This window comes from Emydura macquarii, unplaced genomic scaffold (assembly GCF_026122565.2).
Source record: "Emydura macquarii macquarii isolate MOO-44397 ecotype Brisbane River unplaced genomic scaffold, CSIRO-AGI_Emac_v2 contig_2422, whole genome shotgun sequence".
In the NCBI taxonomy this organism is placed as follows: domain Eukaryota; kingdom Metazoa; phylum Chordata; order Testudines; family Chelidae; genus Emydura; species Emydura macquarii.
Window position 1 is genome coordinate 20502093 of NW_027132559.1, and position 18325 is coordinate 20520417.

Below are 18325 nucleotides of genomic sequence, written 5' to 3' on the forward strand. Positions count from 1 at the left end.
AAAGGCTGAAATCAGGAGCCCTCCAAATTAAACCCACCCACCTTCCCCATATCCCACCCCACTTCCAAAAAGTAAGCAGTTAAGTGTAACTCAAATTTAAATAGTAATGAGAGTAGAGGGCTAAATCGCTTCAACCATGCCTTTGCTGTTTTTCTTTACTGTCCAGGAACAACTTTCCAGGGGCAGGTAGAAAGAATTCTAAAGAACCCTAAGGCCCAACTAGCTGCTGAGGTTAGCCTCTTCTTCCAAGGAAAGATCTTTCCCCAGGCTTCTGATGGGATAGCCTTGATAACAGCTGTTATCAGTCCAGCTGGGGCACTTCCTGCTTCCTAATGTCTATGTGAGTTCTTCCTTTACCTCTTGAACATGTATAAACTCCATCACACATCTATGGGGGCTGCAACTTATTTATATTAAAAATGGAGCCAATTCAGTCATGTTAATTTTTAATACAGAGCTGTTGCTGGCAGAAATTACAGGACCCAGCAGACATCTTGATCCAAAAAGTAGTCTTCTAAAGTAGATTTTTGAGGATATTATCCAACAGAGCATTGCTACCCACAGCATGTGATGGATCCTCTCAAAAGGTCTCAGGAATGGTATCAATAGGAGGAAATTTGTATCACTATGTCCTAGAGCGCATTTGCAGCTCCTGTCCCTTTTGCCTCGGTGCAGGAATCAGTCATTGCACTCTGTGAGTGCAATTAATGCTCCAGGCTAGTGCAGACAATGGTGCTAGCCTCCTACACACAGAGAGCCAGGATGAAAATTGTAAGTTGGGTCATAGTTATCTGCCACCAGAGCTAAGCTGATGTGAGGGGTGTGCTTGTCCTGCCCTTCAAAGAGGACAGTTTTTGGGGAAGGGGCATTCTTTTTGTTCTCTGTTTGTACAGTCCCTAGCACAATGGGCTCTTAGTCCATGACTGAGGCTCCTAGGCATGACAATACCTAATAACAAATAAGGACTGCTCTGGGTTTCAGATGCATCATGCCTGCCTCAGATACAGCATCTCCGGGAGAACCCACCCGGCCAGTGTATCTCTGCTCTCCCCTACCACTACTCCTGGCTGAAGAGAGACAATTTTGCCCCATACTTCTCTAACGCATAAGCAAAATAATTTGGTTATGTGAACTGCTCTCTAGCATACCTGATCTTGAAAGAGTGCACCTCCAAATGCCCAAACACACGCGAAGACAAAATAGATCTCATAGACCTCTCTTGGGCAGTCAGGTGGCACATTTTCCGGGGTCATCAAACAATCCAACAAGGAACAAAGGGTCTTAAAAAAAAAGGGGGGGGGAGTGGGTGAAGAGTATGATCTTAGAATCCTTGCTCCTGAGGGCAGTGATGACGACTCTAAGTCTCTGGGACAATATAAACATACTGAGCTGAAGCCAAAGTATGTCGCAATCATGACTATATAATGCAAGAAAAGGAGGCTAAGATTTAAAGAAGGAAAAATGAGGAACTGTAGTGACAAGTTTACTATGCTAAATTTACCACTGAGAACTGTGCTGTCAGTTGTACTTTCCTCTCCACTTGTACATTACACCAAACTAAATAACCCTCTGGCTCTACACAAGGATTCAAGAGTTGGGCAGTCAATAACCTTCTCCATATGAATAAACCTTACTTATATACAGGTACTGCAAATTAAATATAACAAAATAAAAATAGCTTCCAAAAGGGCAAACACCAAAAGGCAGTTCCCCTAAAAGTAGAAGTATCCATGAGTTACTTTAAACTGCTAAAATGACTACTCATATTATGTATTACTGTATTTTGAATTCATAACATCTTTTCATTTTAGTTTCTTTCTGACACAGTATTTTGCTGCATGATATTTCTGCTTATAATATTTTTCCTGTCTACACTTTTTGTACAAAACTGTAAAAAACCCACCCAGATTACATCTCATATAATTTTCAAATCTCTGAATAGAATAAAAGACATTTAAGTAAGTGATCTACACCGCCCCCTATTCTGCCATTACTGAAATCTATTCCATTCTTTTGAAAGGAAAGAGTTAGGGACAGCCCATGTGGGGCAGGACAGAACCTCTCTGCTGGAAACAATGAGCAAATCTGAAATCTCTTATTTAGCATTCAGACTACAGAGAAAGAATTGATATTCAGAAACATTTTCCAATTATTCCTAAAGATAAATGTATCAACATATAGAAACAAACATAAATATTGTACAACTCATTATGCTTTTTACAATTATTAAAATCAGAATAATTTCAAACTAATCGTGCAATCAATTTACCACTGCATGCAGAAAGATTACATTAAAACAACCTTAAGGTTACAAATAGGTGCAATTTCAGGAAGGATTTCAAGACCTGGCTTCATTCCAAACTGGAGTGAAAACCAAACATTCTGAAATTCTCTGCAAAGTAAAATTCTAAAAGTTCTCGTTTTGTGTCAAAAACGTTTAATTTTGGCAAACTTATAAGATATAATACAAATACTTTTTTTTAAATGAAAAGCAGTTTCAAAATGAAAAATTGAAGCATTTAGTTACAAAAATGTCAAAATGGAATGTTTTGACATTGTCAGAACTTTTTTATTTTTGGACTTTCTTCCAAAACAAAATTTTGGCCAAGCATTTCAATTTCAATAGAACCACATATACTGATGGAATATGATTTTGTCAAAATTTCTCCAACCAGCTCGACAAAGATACAAAGAAAAGATTTGAAATTCAGAAAACGACAAAGTGCATGTGTATATGTTGGGATGCAGTCTTATTACATGATCACATACTTTTTTTCCACATGAACCCTGCCACTGAGAGTAGTAAAGATGACTCACATGCATAAAATTAAGAATGTACATAAGCATTTGCAGTATCAGAAGCTGTGTGTGCTGACTGACTGGTGTTTAGTGAAGAAAACAGCTGTTCGGTGTTTTGTTTTATCCTCTCTCATTCAATAACTGGTATCAATGTCGTATTTGCTAGACACCAACAAACTAGATTTTTCTCTTTTTGTAAGTGTTTATATTGCCCTCATCACTACGGTATTTTAGCATCTCACAAAGGTTGATGAATTTGTCAACACCCCTGTGAGGTTGGAACTATTATCCCCATTTTAGAGATGCAGAATGGAAGCACAGACAGATTAAGTGACTTGCCCAAGGTCACACAGGAATTCCGTGGCAGGGGCAAGATTAGAACTCAGATGTCCTGGATCTCAGTCCTGTGTCTCAACCCCTAAATAGTTCTTCTTGTTACAGTGGACTCCAGTAGGAGGACATCTTTGGACCCCTGCTTCCTTTCCCATTCCCAGTAATCACAGAAGGAGGCAGGGCTGCAAAAATGTGTCCATTTTTTACTATTTTTCTGTAAAGTAAACTTAGAACCTATTAACTTTACACACTTTTTCAGATGCACACCTATTTTAACAGCTTGCCTTCATATGTACCAAAAATAAGACTACATATTCAATATAGGTTTCAGGAATTTTGTTATCTATAGTTTCTGACTTATATTTTAATATAATTCTAATGCATACCTGAACCATACTATTCTCAGGAATAGGGGTAATAGTTTTAAAGCTTGTTCTAAGCTGATCTAAGCACGGAGGCACATATTTATCAAAGAGGATAGTTAAATTAGTTTTTTCAGATTGGTGACTTCTTGTTTCTATCCAACTGGCAACATACCTGCAAAACAAAATAAAAAGATACCAAATTTTGTAGAGCAGAAGTCCATAATGGAGGAAATTCTTCTACTCTGACTTCCAACACATGCTAGCTTTGCAGAGATTAGAGACGCGTCAGGCACTTGCAATACTATACATTTGTTACATATCTCATGTCCACACACAGTGATGCTTAGAATGGTACACAAGTGTTGCCAGCACCATAAGAACCAGTCAGAGCTTCAAGGAAATGGTTCAGAACAGGGCAATTATGAAGTGATGTGCCCCATCTTCCACTCCCAGCTTCTGGTAGTTGGAGGTTTAGGGTCGCCCAGCACATGAAGTTGTGTCTCTGACCATCTTGGTTAATGGCCATTCATGGACCTATCCTCCATGAACTTATCCAGTCCTTTTTTGAGGCCAGTAATGCTTTTGGCCATCACAACATCCCATGGCAATGAGTTACACAGGTTAGTTGTGCATTGTGTGAAAAAGTACTTCATCTTTTTCGTATCAAACCTGCTGCCTATTAAATTTCACTGGGTGACCCTGGTTTTGTATTGTGTGAAAGGATAAATAACACTTCTCTATTCACTCTTTCCACACCATTCATAGATCTCTATCATATCTCCCTTAGTTGTTTCTTTTGAGCCAAATAACCTCAATTTTTTCTGTGTCTCCTAGTACGGAAACTATTTCATATCCCTACTCATCATAAAGGCCCTTCTCTGAACCTTTTCCAGTTCCACTGTATCTTTTTCGAGATGGGGCAATCAGAACTGGACACAGTATTCAAGGTGTAGGCACACCATGGATATATATAGTGGCTCTATGATATTTTCTATTTTATTTTTTACCTTCCGTAATAGTTCCTAACATACTGTTAGCCATGTTTTACCCCTGCTGTACACTGAGATAAAGTTTTCAAAGAACTATCCATGGTGACTCCAAGATCTCTTTTTTGGATAGTAATAGCTAATTTGGAACCCTTCATTGTATATGTACAGTTGGAAATATTTTTTCCAGTGTGCATTACTTTGCACTTATCAACATTGAATTTCATCGGCAGTTTAGTTGCTAAATCATCCAGTTTTGTGAGATCCCTCTGTAACACCTTGCACTCTGCTTTGGACTTAACGATTTTGAATAATTTCATATCATCTACTGACTTTGCCACTTCACTATTCCAGATCCATTGCACCTGTACTTGCTTGAGCAGAACTCATCAGAACCATTGCATCCCAAAGGGCTGTGATGGCAGCTGAGCAGAATGGCACCCAACTATGACCTTTTTCCTTGATCACATCCTCTACTCTAGGGAAGGCAGGAAAGAGGGCGACATAACTATGCCAGTCCCAGCCAGCTTTCGGGTTGGTGTCATGCTGCTGGAACAGCACAAAGTTGCCGGAGCAAGGGCTAGGACATGGCCTTATATTTTATGGAAAAGGCCATTTGCAAATACAAATATCCAAATTTTATACATGATTAAGTTTTGTCCAAGATACATTTAATTTACTAGTTATTTTCATTATTGTTCATAACGTAAGACCCAACTGGAAAAGCATAATATGTCTATAGGTAGCATACAGAGAAACTTACTCATCCTCTAGCTCCTACCACAACTGATACCTGAGCTTCCTTACCATGATGATAATCATGACATGCAACTGAGGTTGGACTAACCACATGTCTGGAGCTACCGATAAAAGTTTGGGGAAAGATCTGATATATCCACTGTTAATGCTTCTAAACTCACATCGAGGGGCGCATGTTCAGGAATATTAACCAAATGTTCTCTAAACTGGTTTGAGCATCCACAGCTATATTATGTTAGATTGGCCACTCTGATACCTGACTATTCAGGGTCACCCCTCCCAATCCCATCTCAAATACTTCTCAATTGTTATGGTAAGATTATTAGTCTAGTACTGCATCCATATACTAATGTGAGCCCTCCAATAATCATTCTTCTTGGTGGGCATCTTGCATATCTAGACCACCCTACCACTATTTACATTAAATTCTCACGTTCACTATCTCTCTTCTAATATATGTTTGTACAGCACCTAGCACAATGAGATGTGGTTGCTAGGCGCTACTGTAATACTAATTAGAGACAGTAAAAAGTTCCCAAATTTCATCAAAATTTATAGAAAATTTATAGCAGAAATTTTCAAGTTCATCAACATTTTTATCATTGAAATTTCAAATTTTGACTGCATGCACACAGTTTTTGTAACCAATTTACATAGAATTATGACGCTAAAATAAGTCAAAGAAGGGGAAAATGTGATTCAGAAGACAAATAGGAAGTTGATCTGGCACTTTTCCAACCATACTTTCCGTAACCAGTATCAGTGGAGCAAAACAAGAGCAGAATTACAAAAGGCTGGCAGATGCCTCTAGTATGTCTAGTCACTTCACAGCTTGAGACCTACCTCTTGCAGCTACCAAGCTTCAGCTGTAAATAGCTGAGAATAAGATACAGAACAGCCCAGATTGAGAAGGACAAATAAACCAGGGATGTAAAGGATAATCCCAATGCTGACAATTTTTAACTGATCATGCAGGTGCGTACATAATCACGTAAATTAATAGATTATATTCTTATTAAACTAACTGATAATATTGTTTTAGCATTGTTTTGAAGGTATCTTTAAAAGATAAAATACTCACGGATTCCAACCAACGTCCTGGGGGTTTACATAAAGAATACCTGCTCTAGACACTGTAGCGGGGGTAGCTGTTTTTAAATGGTGTATCTCAAACAGCAGCCTCATTGATGGAGTCAGAGGGATGCGTTCATTGCTGGCAAGGGTCAGGACCTAAACATCACCAGTAAAGCATTGAACAAAAGCAACTTAAGACATGCATTCTAACAAGTATATATCATGAATAGGCCTGAGCATAGTATAGACCTATGTAGATTTAAGCTTTATTTATAGGATATATTCGCATACATGCACACCCTTCAGAATGTATCTTGACATGATAGGATTCCACATTTGAAATTTAAGGCCATGATTTTTGTTTTAAAAACACATTAGAGCACAAATTAGAGGCGGTTCTTTATGATGTGCCATACGCTTGTCATTACAGTTAATTTTTATAGGCAGCAGAATCCATATAGGTTTATTTTTAGTGGGGTGTATATTCAAGGTACACTTCAAGATAATTTTCACACGTCAATCTTAAAAAAAAGAAGAGTGGTTAAAGATCAGGTATGAACTACAATAATGTTTATAAAATTAAGTTAAGAATGTATTTAATTACAATGTAGCATTTCTTGTAGCCAACACTGTTGTTTTTCTTGCATTGCAGTAATCACGTGATTAGAGTACGGAACTGGAAGTCAGAGGTTTCTATCCTATTCCTGGCTCTCTTGCTAACTTGATTATGCAAGTCACTTACAATCTTTGTGCATCAGGTGTAATAATACTTACCAACTTCATAGCAATGTTGTAAGGCTTAATTCATGAATATTTGTAAATTGCTTTAGATTTTTGAAGGAAAGGCACTCTGCAAATGCCAATGATTTATGTTAATAATTATTATATTTTGTCTGACGTTGAGTCATAGATCTCAAAGTACATTTGTAACCCCCCATTACATATACATATTCCCTGGGAGATGCACATCCTCTCACAGTGCAGGCAGAATGACATTAAATATCACCATTGTGTCGGATCATGTATGAAAGAGATAAGGTTGTTACCAACTGGTATTGCACTCATTAGCAATAGTGAAGGTAAAAAGGGAAGGGTTAAAATCCTGGAATGACCACAACCTTGTAATGGAAAAATATAAAAATCCACAGAAAATGTGAAAATTTTGATAAAGGGAAAGCCACTGGATAGGTTTTCCTGTTACTGACCTTGTTATCATCCATGACAGTATTCAGTGACTCAATCCACATAGGATCTATATCTCCATCTAGGACGATCCATTTTGGCCCATCCTGGGTAATATTAGCCTGCTCTCTCAGAAGAGATGAAAAGAGACCTGCAAATTATGTTTAATTAAAATCCAATCAATATGGTGCTTCAGTACAACCATTTGGGACAAATAAGGCTCCTGAAATATTACTGCATCATCAAAAACACAAAAAGTTTTGTAACAATGTAAAAATGGGTTTCCTTCTGCTTGCTTATTAAAGGGCTATTCAAATTAAAGAGGAAATACATTCAGGGAGCAGGTGATACAGCAAATTCATTTGATCTAAATAATGTAATAATGATTGATTTCTGGTTTGACTGCATGATAGTAGTGTTTGAGAGGGATACTCTTTCCACTGCATCAATCCCAATTACATGGCCTAGGTTCAGGAGGTTCCATGGGAGCTAGGGAGAAAGCTGTGAACCACAGTATCAGCTCACAGGATCACTCTCTCTCCTCTACTTCGGCACCCCTGTTCTGCAGCTGGAACTGGCCAGAGGATCCACATAACAAAGGATCAATCACTCACCACTTGTTCCAAGCCCACCCCTGCCCTGACCCCGAATCTCAATGCATGGAAATATATAGTAAACCCTCATTGCTCTGGGCTCCTTGGTCTGTAGGTGCTCTCCATTTTTGTGTTTTGTTTTTTTTCCTGGTGGAGGACTATATAGATCTTAATGTAGAAAGTAACATTATCTGCTACTAGCCATCTTTCCATTCCCGGGTTGCATGATGTATAAAACCAAACAGCTCATCAGTAGTCACAGATTTTGGGTTTAGGTCATTCCATACAAGCTTTTGTTTCATGTTCACATACGTTCGGTTCAGAGTTCTTAGAACCTGAAGAGCAGGAGGGAAAAGATCAAAGCATGTGACTTAGTGACTGAATCTCAAATGGAAACAGATAGTTTCTTCATTGTTTGTTAATGACAGATTTGTCAACTCCCATCCCCAGCTGTCTTTGCTTCCCTGAACTTCCTCCTCTCCACCCTACTTTACCACCAGCTTCCCACAGAGCAGATAAAAGTGGTCAGTGGGAATCCTAGTCTGACAACCCTGCTAAGGCTTCACTCTGGTAAGCCACAGGAAGTTGGTCCAATTGGAGAAGCTTGGATGAGGATGACTTTTAGTCAAGCCACTGAACTAGAACTCAAGAAATCTGGGTTCACTTCCCAGCTCCACCAGACACTCCCTGCGTGACTTCAGGCAAGTCATTTAAAATCTCAGGGCCTCAGATTCCCTTGGGTAAAATGGGGATAATATATAATGATGACCAGTGCATCTAGTTTTTCTTAATGTATGAAGGACCATAATATTGAAAAAACATAGCATTATAGAATGACTGTCAAAATCTGGAAGCTGAGATGTAAGAGTATCACCTTTCAAAAATATTCAGCTACTACTTTGTGAATAAAGAAATGTAGATCCCAATCTCTCTATCTAGTAATCTAACTAACCCTCCAGCCTGACATCCCAAAATAAACATTCATACCTATCTGTCAAACATAGTTTCCATTATTCATTGCCATGACTATTTTCATTTTAAGTCATGCAAGTAATATGCAGGAGACAAAACCACAGTTTAACTTTGGGGTTTGTGATTGCACTTCATACTGTTGCTGATGGGAATGCCTGAGCAATATGGTATCATATTGCAGCCTGAAGGGAAGAGAATATTTTTCTCTGCGAATTAATGAAAAATTCTTTATAAAGAAAGACAGAAAATGTGCCGTCTACTGTACCTTGCTCTTTCCTGTGCCTGCATTTCCCACCACAAAGACGGAGTGACGTACTGCCAGAAGCTCTTCCAACTGAACAACCTGCCAAACAAAATTAGTACATAGCTAATGGTTTTGTTTTCCTGTCCTCCCATTATCACCAAGAAACTAATTTCCACACATCATTTCCCTTCCACCTTTTCTCTGAGTCAGGAAAATGAACTGCTGCCTTCCCAGCTAACTTAAAAATGTGAACTTTGGTCTACACCGGACTTTTGGCATGCTGCAATCCTAGGTAAAGCAATTCAGAAATTGAAGTATCCAGCTTTGCTGATCGGCCCAAAGTGAGAGATGAACTTATTGTGGATGTTATCTAGACCAGGAGTCTGGGTAGGCTGCAGCTCACATTTAGCCAGGTCGAGCTCTTGATCAGTAAAAGGCACCATCAGGTTCCTGTCCACACTCAGAGCCTGGCATCTCCAGCAACTACCATTTTAACTGCACAGCTGAAAGCTTTGTCTTGATTAGGAGCTCTGCCTCTGGCCACCAGCTGGGAGGTGATGGAATTTGCTCTGACTTTATATTCCCTCTTGCCCAGACTAGAATCTCTGCTCAGTCTCTTGGTAATTTGTCAGGCTTTGCAAAGAAACAGTTTCTAAATATATACGTAGATAGTACATACCTACATATGTGTAGTATACAAAAACCCCACAAGGCATATACTAAGTTTATGTAATCATATAACAGGTACATTATGAACCTAAGTAAATGAAGGTTGCTTACCTTTAACAGAGTTCCTGGAGATGGCTCTGCATATTCACACTTATGGATACTGTGATGCTTAGTGGTTCTTAATGATAGAACCTTCTCCTCTGAAAAAAGAGACGAAGGTGGGTGGGAAGTGTGAATATGCACAGCCATCTAGAATAACTCCGGTTACAAATAATGGTCATTTCTTCTTCAAATGGCTCTGCATATTCTTACTTATGGGATATATTGATAAGCAGTGCTGAAAATAACCCAGAGGTGGGAAAAGAATCCTCATCAAATTGAAGCACTGCTCTACCAAATCTAGCCTCAGTCCAAGAGGCCAAAGTCGAGAACATAATGCTTAGTAAAAACATGTAGAGAACTCCAGATCACAGTCCTGCAGATTTCAGCAACAAAGACTTGCTCAAAGCAAGCAAAAGAAGCTTCCACAGCTGTAGTGGAATGCAATCACACCATCGCAGGTAAAGGAATTTCTGCTACTGTGTACCATTCATACATTGTTGAATCCATCTAGAAACAGTCTTGGAAGATACAGTATAACCCCTGTGGTTCTTACCATAAAGTATAAATAATCCAGATGTTTTTCAAAACTTTTATTTCTGTCTAAATAATATGCAAGAGCTTCTCTTGCATCCAAAGTATGATTCCACCTTATTTGTATGAGGCTTTGGGAAAAACATCAGCAAATTAATTGTCTGATTGATGTGAAAATCAGACATCACTTTTGACATAAATCTGGAATTAGGCCTAAGAACCACCTTATATTTAAGAAAAGAAGTAAAACAGGTGGATCAGCCCTCAAGGCATTCAATTCAGTCACCCTTTTGTCTGATGTTGTGGAAATAATATTATTTCTCTCTTAAGATGGCATTATAATGAACACTCAGCCAAGGGTTCAGAAGGGGACTTCATAAGTGTAGCTAAGACCAAACTGAGATCCCAATAAGAGAAAAGATTTCTCATAGGGAGATACACATTAGATTAAACCCTTCAAAAACTTCTTCACTGCATTGTGCACAAACAACCCTCAACCACCAAAAAAAAAAAAAAAAAAAATGATAAGCAGAGACAGCTGCCAAATGAACTTTCAAAGATGAGTTAGACAACCCTTCAGATTTGAAGTGCATTAAATATTCTAAAACACAAGGTATAGAAGTGAGGCAGGAGAATCATCTTTTCCCCTCATCCAAGCCCCACATCTCGTCCTTTTCAAGTGTTATCACTTTCTGGTAGACATGCTTTCTAGAGTTCAGTAGTACGTTCTGCACAGACGAGGAACATAACTGTTCAAAAGTAGACAAAGTTGAAATCCAATTGCTCACACTGTCAGGTGAAGGGACTGCAGGTGTGAATGAAAGATCCTGCCCTCTTGCTGAGGCAGCAAATCTGGAGACAGAGGAAGATGCATGAAGGCTCTTCCAGACAGCTGAGGAAGATCAGTAAACCACTGCTGAGGAAGATCAGTAAAGCACTGCTGATGTGACCAAGCCAGGGCAATGAGAATCATCCTTGTCCTATCCTAATGTATCTTCCTTGCAACCTTCTGGATCAGTGGAAAGGGGGAAAAGCATACAGCAGGCCCTCTCCCCACTGCAGAAGAAAAGCATCAGATAGGAATTGACAGAGCCTGCCCACTCCAGAACAGAAGAAGCAACACTTTTGTTGAACCTCATTGCGAACAGCTCCACTTCTAGTTGACCCCACCTGGAAAATGTTGTCTGAACAAATTGATCCTTCATGGACCCCTATTGAATCTAAGAACTGTCTCTGTGGAGACAATCTGCAACTACGTAGTTCTCCTACTTAATTGCAGGGCCACCAGATAAACGTGAAGAATGAACAAATCCCATAACTTGATTGCCTCTGAACAAAGTAGAGCAAATAAGCAGCCCCCTATTTGTTGACAAAGTTGTTGCTGTGCCTGATATGGATCACAGATAAGAGGGCCAATTCTCAGGTCAGACTGTCAAAAACCTAGACAGACTCCTCCAACACTGGTGGTATATTCTATAAATAGATTTAACCAAACCAGCAACAAATGTGTGCTCCTGGATCACTATACCTAGTTTAACACAGAACCATCGACAGTCCCATTAGACACCCTAGCCTATATTACCACCCAGACAAACTGGACTTTTGTGATGACAAGTTATTAAAACAAAAATCACCATACATTAAGTTCTTCCAGACCCTGGGGGTCAATCAGTTACCCAGGTCAATGGATGTTCAGGAGTTTGCACCAGACAACTCTGTAGCTAATACTTTAGTAAACTAAGGAAAAGAAGTGAGAGTTACTAAAAGGTTAAAGCAAATAAAATATATTAGAATTGAATCAAAGTATGTATTCCAAAACATGTTAAACCTACTAATTTTCTATAAGTCTCTGTGGATTGCCCAAACTTTTTGGGGACCTCAGTCCTTTTGTTTAAAATTTCCTGTCAGAATTCACTAGTCCAGAGATAGGGTTGGAAAGAGGTGGCAAGGGGTCTTTGTTCTCCCTCTTTATATCTTTATAAAAGGTAACTACATACATTTTTGCTGAAAAAAATCCTTGCAGTGTCATACGGTCAGGCAGTTCATGGCGTACATGCTCTGCCATCAGTTCTTCATATGAATTACACATTTTTGCTTGTACCTTCTGTGTACATGCCATGTGAGGTGTCTTCATGGATGACATGCAGGGGATCTTGTTTAAGTTCCTTTGTTATTCACCTCAGTTCCTGGAAAAATCATGGAGCAAGTCCTCAAGGAATCCATTTTGAGGCACTTGGAAGAGAGGAAGGTGATCAGGAACAGTCAGCATGGATTCATCAAGGGCAAGTCACGCCTACCCAACCTGATTGCCTTCTATGAAGAGATGTGGGGAAAGCAATGAATGTGATATATCTTGACTCTGGCAAAGCTTTTGATACTGTCTCCCACAAAAGCTGGCTAGATCATTGGGCTCAACAGGTAGTGATCAACTGCTCAATGTCTAGCTGGAAGCCAGTAAGAAGCGGAGTGCCACAGGGGTCAGTGCTGGGGCCAGTTTTTGTTCAACATCTTCACCGATGACCTGGAGGATGGGGTGGATTGCACCCTCAGCAAGTTTGCAGAGGACACTAAGCTAGGGGGAGTGGCAGATATGCTGGATGGTAGGAAAAATATACAGAGTGACCTAGACAAATCTTGTCTTCCCCTTTGGGGTTCGTACTGTATATACTGCGGTTGAAAGGGATATCTGCAAGCATAGGGTTGAAACCTGTGCTGTTTCCTTCTTGTTCTAGGTGTATATATGCCTAGCATCCTCAGGGTTACCCTGGAATCCTTCATTGAATGCAGGACTCTGCCTTCTCAGCAAAAGGTTGTGTCTTGTCAATGAGGAGGTCTTCTATTTTTTGTCTGCAGTTCCTCAGAAGGCCTGCGGAGTGAAGCCAGGCAGCCCTATGCATGACAATGGCTGTGGCCATTGTCCTAGCCACAGTATCAGCCACATCCAAAGCAGCCTGCAGGGATGTTCTGGCTGCAAGTTGTCTTTCATTAATCAACTTCCTGTATTGATCTCTCAGTCTCTGAAATGTCATTGATAAATTGTGACAATTTTTCGTAGATGTTATGATCATAATTAGACAGTAGTGCTACATAGTTAGAGACCCTCATTAATAAAATGGAGGATGAATAGACTTTTCTGCCTAATAAATCAAGTCGTTTCCAATCCTTGTTGTGTGGTCTGGTTTTATAATTTGTCTGCTTCCCTCTTTGGTTGTCAGTGTCTACAACTAGTTTGGAGATAGGTAAATAAGAATTCCATCCTCTTGGCTGGAATATAATATTTTCTATCATTCCTCTTGTTGGCAGGAGGAATGGTTGCTGGTGTCAGCCATATGTTATTGTCAGGTTCTATTAAAGCCTTGTCCATCGGGAATGTGATTTTTGACGATGTTGCTGTATGCAATATTTTCAGCAACTTGTGGTGTCATTCTGTCACTTCCACTAGAGGGATCTCTAAATCTTGAGCTACCCTCTTGAAGAGATCATTGAACTGTTTAGGTTCATCTACAATGGTAGGTAGAGGGGGAAATCATAGCTTCATCTGGTGAAGACAATGATTCGTTTGTGGAAGGAGAAGTATCCTGATCCACAGTGGAATTCTCTGTCTGAGGTTCCTTCCCCACTTCAGTCACTGTATTTGAAGTTGATGGTCTCACAGATTTTGTTGTACTCATATGGGAGCTGATAGGTCTCTTATATGCTCTAGAGTGTGAGGACTAAGCATCCCAGTTATGCCATTGCATGTGGTATGACATAGCAGAAGCAAACCATGGTGGGCCATAACAAGGATATAGTTTGTGTCCTCTATGATAGGCATATTCACTGGGTTCTAGTGAAGCTCTGGTGGGAGACGAGTGCTCAAATGAGAATTGTGCTTCCTCTGCATCACTATCATCACCACTGAGGGAACATGCCGGTGAAAACATCTCATCATGTGCAAAGTGTACTGGAGACTCAGCGGTCCCTTCCGATTTTGGAGATGAAGTCTGGACAGGTTGTATATGATGTTGTTTGCACTTTCTTTTGCCGGACAGTGCTGAGGTTGGTGTCGTGGTTCCTATTGGTTCCGTGACGGTGGTCGGTACCAAGATTGGTACTGTATCAGAAGTTGGTGCCGCAAGTGGTGCATCACTAGGTGTCGGTGCCGCTGTTGGTACCTTCTCAGTCATTGGTACTGCGGCCAGCATATTTTCTATTGTCGGTGCCGTGATCAGACTCAGTGCTGGTGTGGGTGTCATGGTTTCTCTCAGCACCGTACTTTTCTTGGGCACTGCTGAGCCTGGCGGTGCACCGCAGTTACCGGTGACCATTGGTCAGGCAGTTTATGCACCGTATTTTTGTGTGGGAGCTGTGCTGGAGGAGGACAGTTTTTGTAAGTCACTCGACTCCTCACCAGGATGTTTTAGATCTTTAAGTGGCACAGACCATATTGTACCTAAGGATCCTTTTGCCTCTTTGGTACTACATTTGGGGGACAGCCTCTTAGGCAAACGCTTTCTTTTTTCACAGTACCAAAGTAGGAGATGAAACTCTTTTTCTTTGGTGGGCATTCTGAGTCAGGCTTGTCCAGACCGGGGTCAGATGAGGGTCTGAGGGATTTTTCCATTAGCATTAGCTTCAACCTCAGATCCCTGTCCCCTCTGGCCTTCTTTTCAGATTTTTACAGTGTGTACACTTTTGTGGTACACGGGTTTCACCCAAGCACCGTACACAGAGTGAGTGTCTGTCCAACACTGGCATAGCCTCTCTACAAGAGGTACATCTCTTAAAACCAGGGGAGCCTGGCATGTCTTATTCCTATGAGCTCTGCTATTTGGAGAAAAACATAATAAATTTTATTTTTTTTTAAACAAGTAAGTAACTATCTGACTAAAGGAGACTTAACTATGACTAAACTAAGTTAATAATTAACTCCAAAACCGCTAACAACGAATAAAGTTTAACTGCTAGTAACGCTCCATCTCAGACCGTGAAAGGTTGAGAAGTAATTCAGGGGGTCGGGTCGCACACACTCTAGAAGATGCGCTAACAGCACCGCGAGATGGGAGCTGCGCATGCATGACCTGTGCGAATACTGCTGAGAAGATCTCTGATCTAGGGTGTGGGACACGTTGACACCTAAAGTGGAGCACCAACAGGGACATCATTCGAAGAAGAAGTGATCATTCCCCTCTATTCAGCATTGGTGAGGCCACATTTGGAGTACTGTGTCAAGTTTTTGGTCCCCCACTACAGAAAGGATGTGGACAAATTGGAGAGAGTCCAGAGAAAGGCAACAAAAATGATTAGGGGGCTGAAGCACAGGACTTATGAGGAGAGGCTGAGGGAAGTAGGCTTGTTTAGTCTGCAGAAGAGAAGAATGAGGGAGGATTTGATAGCAGCCTTTAACTACCTGAAAGGGGGTTCCAGGATGGAACTAGGCTGTTCTCAGTGGTAGTAGATGATGGAACTAGGAGCAATGGTCTCAAGTTGCAGTGGGGGAGGTCTAGGTTGGATATTAGGAAAAAAGTTTTCACTAGGAGGGTGGTGAAGTGCTGAAATCTCCATCCTTTGAGATGCGGCTTAACAAAGGTGCAGCTTAACAAAGCCCTGGCTGGGATAATTTAGTTGGGGTTGGTCCATCTTTGAGCAGGGGGTTGGACTAGATGACCTTCTAAGGTCCCTTCCAACTCTAATATTCTATGATTCTAAGAGTTAATCTGTGGGCGTTTCTCAAACTCACAACATTTTTAAGTTACAAACATACAGAAAAATCTCATAATTCCACACACGTCTATATACACATTATAACCAGATAATAACACTCAGCAGATTACAACTTTTCCAGTGATACCTCACAAGTTATACTTTGTACCAGATTTATTACAATTTTGTAAAAGTGGTGACTGTATTAGTGTAGACAGTCACCTTCCCCTTTAGCCAGCATCCTAGGAGTACATAGCAGATGTATTGTCTGTTGCCACTTGCACAATACTCCCATGTAAGTGAGGAAGGAATGATCTGAGGGCCAGATGAATGGTTCTCAGCTCCAACATGTTGATATGTAAGGCTCTGTCCTGAGAATTCCAGGACAGATTCAGATGCACCCTGGCCCAACCATTGTTTTAAGCATCTGAAGTAACCACCAGAGATGGTGGCGGGAGATTGAATTGAACACTTCTGAGAACATTTGCTCTGACTGACCACTATGCCAGTGAGTCTAAAATGCTTCAAGGCATGCTGACAAACATTTGAAGATTGTCCCAACTTGGGCTGTATACTCAAGACATCCAGTGGTACATAGGCCTCATTCTTGGATGAGAGAACAGAGTCACATAAGTAATGGCTGCCATAAGACCCAGAAAGAACATTTCTTTCTGAATATGATGTTTTTCAATGCTTAAAACATATTGTAATATTTTAAGAATTCTGTCCTAACGGACAGACTCTTCCTTCCACAGAGTCCAATATGGAGCCTATGATTAAAATTCTCTGAGTTGAAGAGACATTTGACTTTTTAACATTAAGAAGACCAGCCACGTCTGAGAAAAGGGTGATTGTAAAAGCAATATGGTTTAGCAGATGCTCGCACACAGCAGCCTTCAGCAGCCAATGAACCAAGCCTGGCTAAACAAAAATACCCTGCTTGCTCAGTTGAGCCATTACCACACAGAGGCACTTTGTAAAAACTCAGGCTGCTGGGAAGCAGCCAAATGGCATCACTTTGTCATAGTGTCCTGGCACCATGAAACAAAGGTACTTACACTAAGTGTGATGAATCAATATACGAAAATACATGTCCTTTAAATCGAGAGTCACAAATGAATCCATGACCAAAAGTGAAGGGATTGCGGAGGCCAAAAGTTAACACATGGAATTTAAACGTCCGTATGTATTTATTCAGATTCCCTAAGTCTAAAATTGAATGAAATTTCCCCATCCTTTTTCTGCACCAGAAAGTACCTGGAATAAAACTCAACTCCAAGTATTCAGGAACCTCCTCGACAGCTGCTATCAGAAGTAATTTTTCTACCTCTGAAAGTAGAATATCCTCACAAAAAGGCATCCTGAAAAGGGAAGGGTATGGGGAAGTGGAAAAGAGGTAGTCTTAAACCCATTTGTCTGAGTTAATAAATCTCCAGGCATTGATAAATGGGCTAGCCTGTCTCCAAGCAGACAAAACACCCAGATGGAGAGTGATGCTTTCCCAAACCCTTGAGATGCCTGACGCCTGACACTGGTAAGGCAGAAGGGCACGAAGCATCCCAGCTTCTTCCTCCTCTTTGGTTCTGCCATCACCCAGAACTGAAACACTAACAACTAACTAACTACTTCTATACTTGAACAACAAAAAACACTAATGAACACTGAAGGTGAAAGAACTCTGGATCTCCACAGATTGGAGTGATTCACGTCTATCCAGGCACGCAGCTGGAAGCAGCTGAGGTGGTAGAAGGCACTGCACCCCAATACAGCTTCACTCTCAGAATGTTTGGAGGTGCTGAGGAGAGAGATGGGGGCGTGGTGAGAGAGCCCCCTCAAGGGACACTACTAGGAGAAAGTTCTACCATTAGGCAGCACAATACTCATGAGTGGGAATATGCAGAGCCATTCAAAGAACTACATGATCTCACTTCTGTAACCCTTGTTGTCCCTTCCCACTATTGTCACTGCACTGTGTAGATCTGTCACTCATTGAGTCTTGTCTAAAATAGATACACTATTCTCTATAAATAATCC

The 18325-nt window shown here is 40.5% G+C and overlaps 1 protein-coding gene across 1 annotated transcript in view; it reads right to left on the reverse strand.

Annotated features, from left to right (window-relative positions):
* DNAH11 (dynein axonemal heavy chain 11) overlaps positions 1 to 18325 on the reverse strand; it is a 261889-nt gene that overhangs the window by 156047 nt on the left and 87517 nt on the right. The window contains 6 exon segments of the mRNA XM_067562084.1: positions 1149 to 1280; positions 3519 to 3669; positions 6324 to 6472; positions 7522 to 7649; positions 8294 to 8426; positions 9329 to 9406. Coding sequence (XP_067418185.1) covers positions 1149 to 1280; positions 3519 to 3669; positions 6324 to 6472; positions 7522 to 7649; positions 8294 to 8426; positions 9329 to 9406 — 771 coding nt within the window.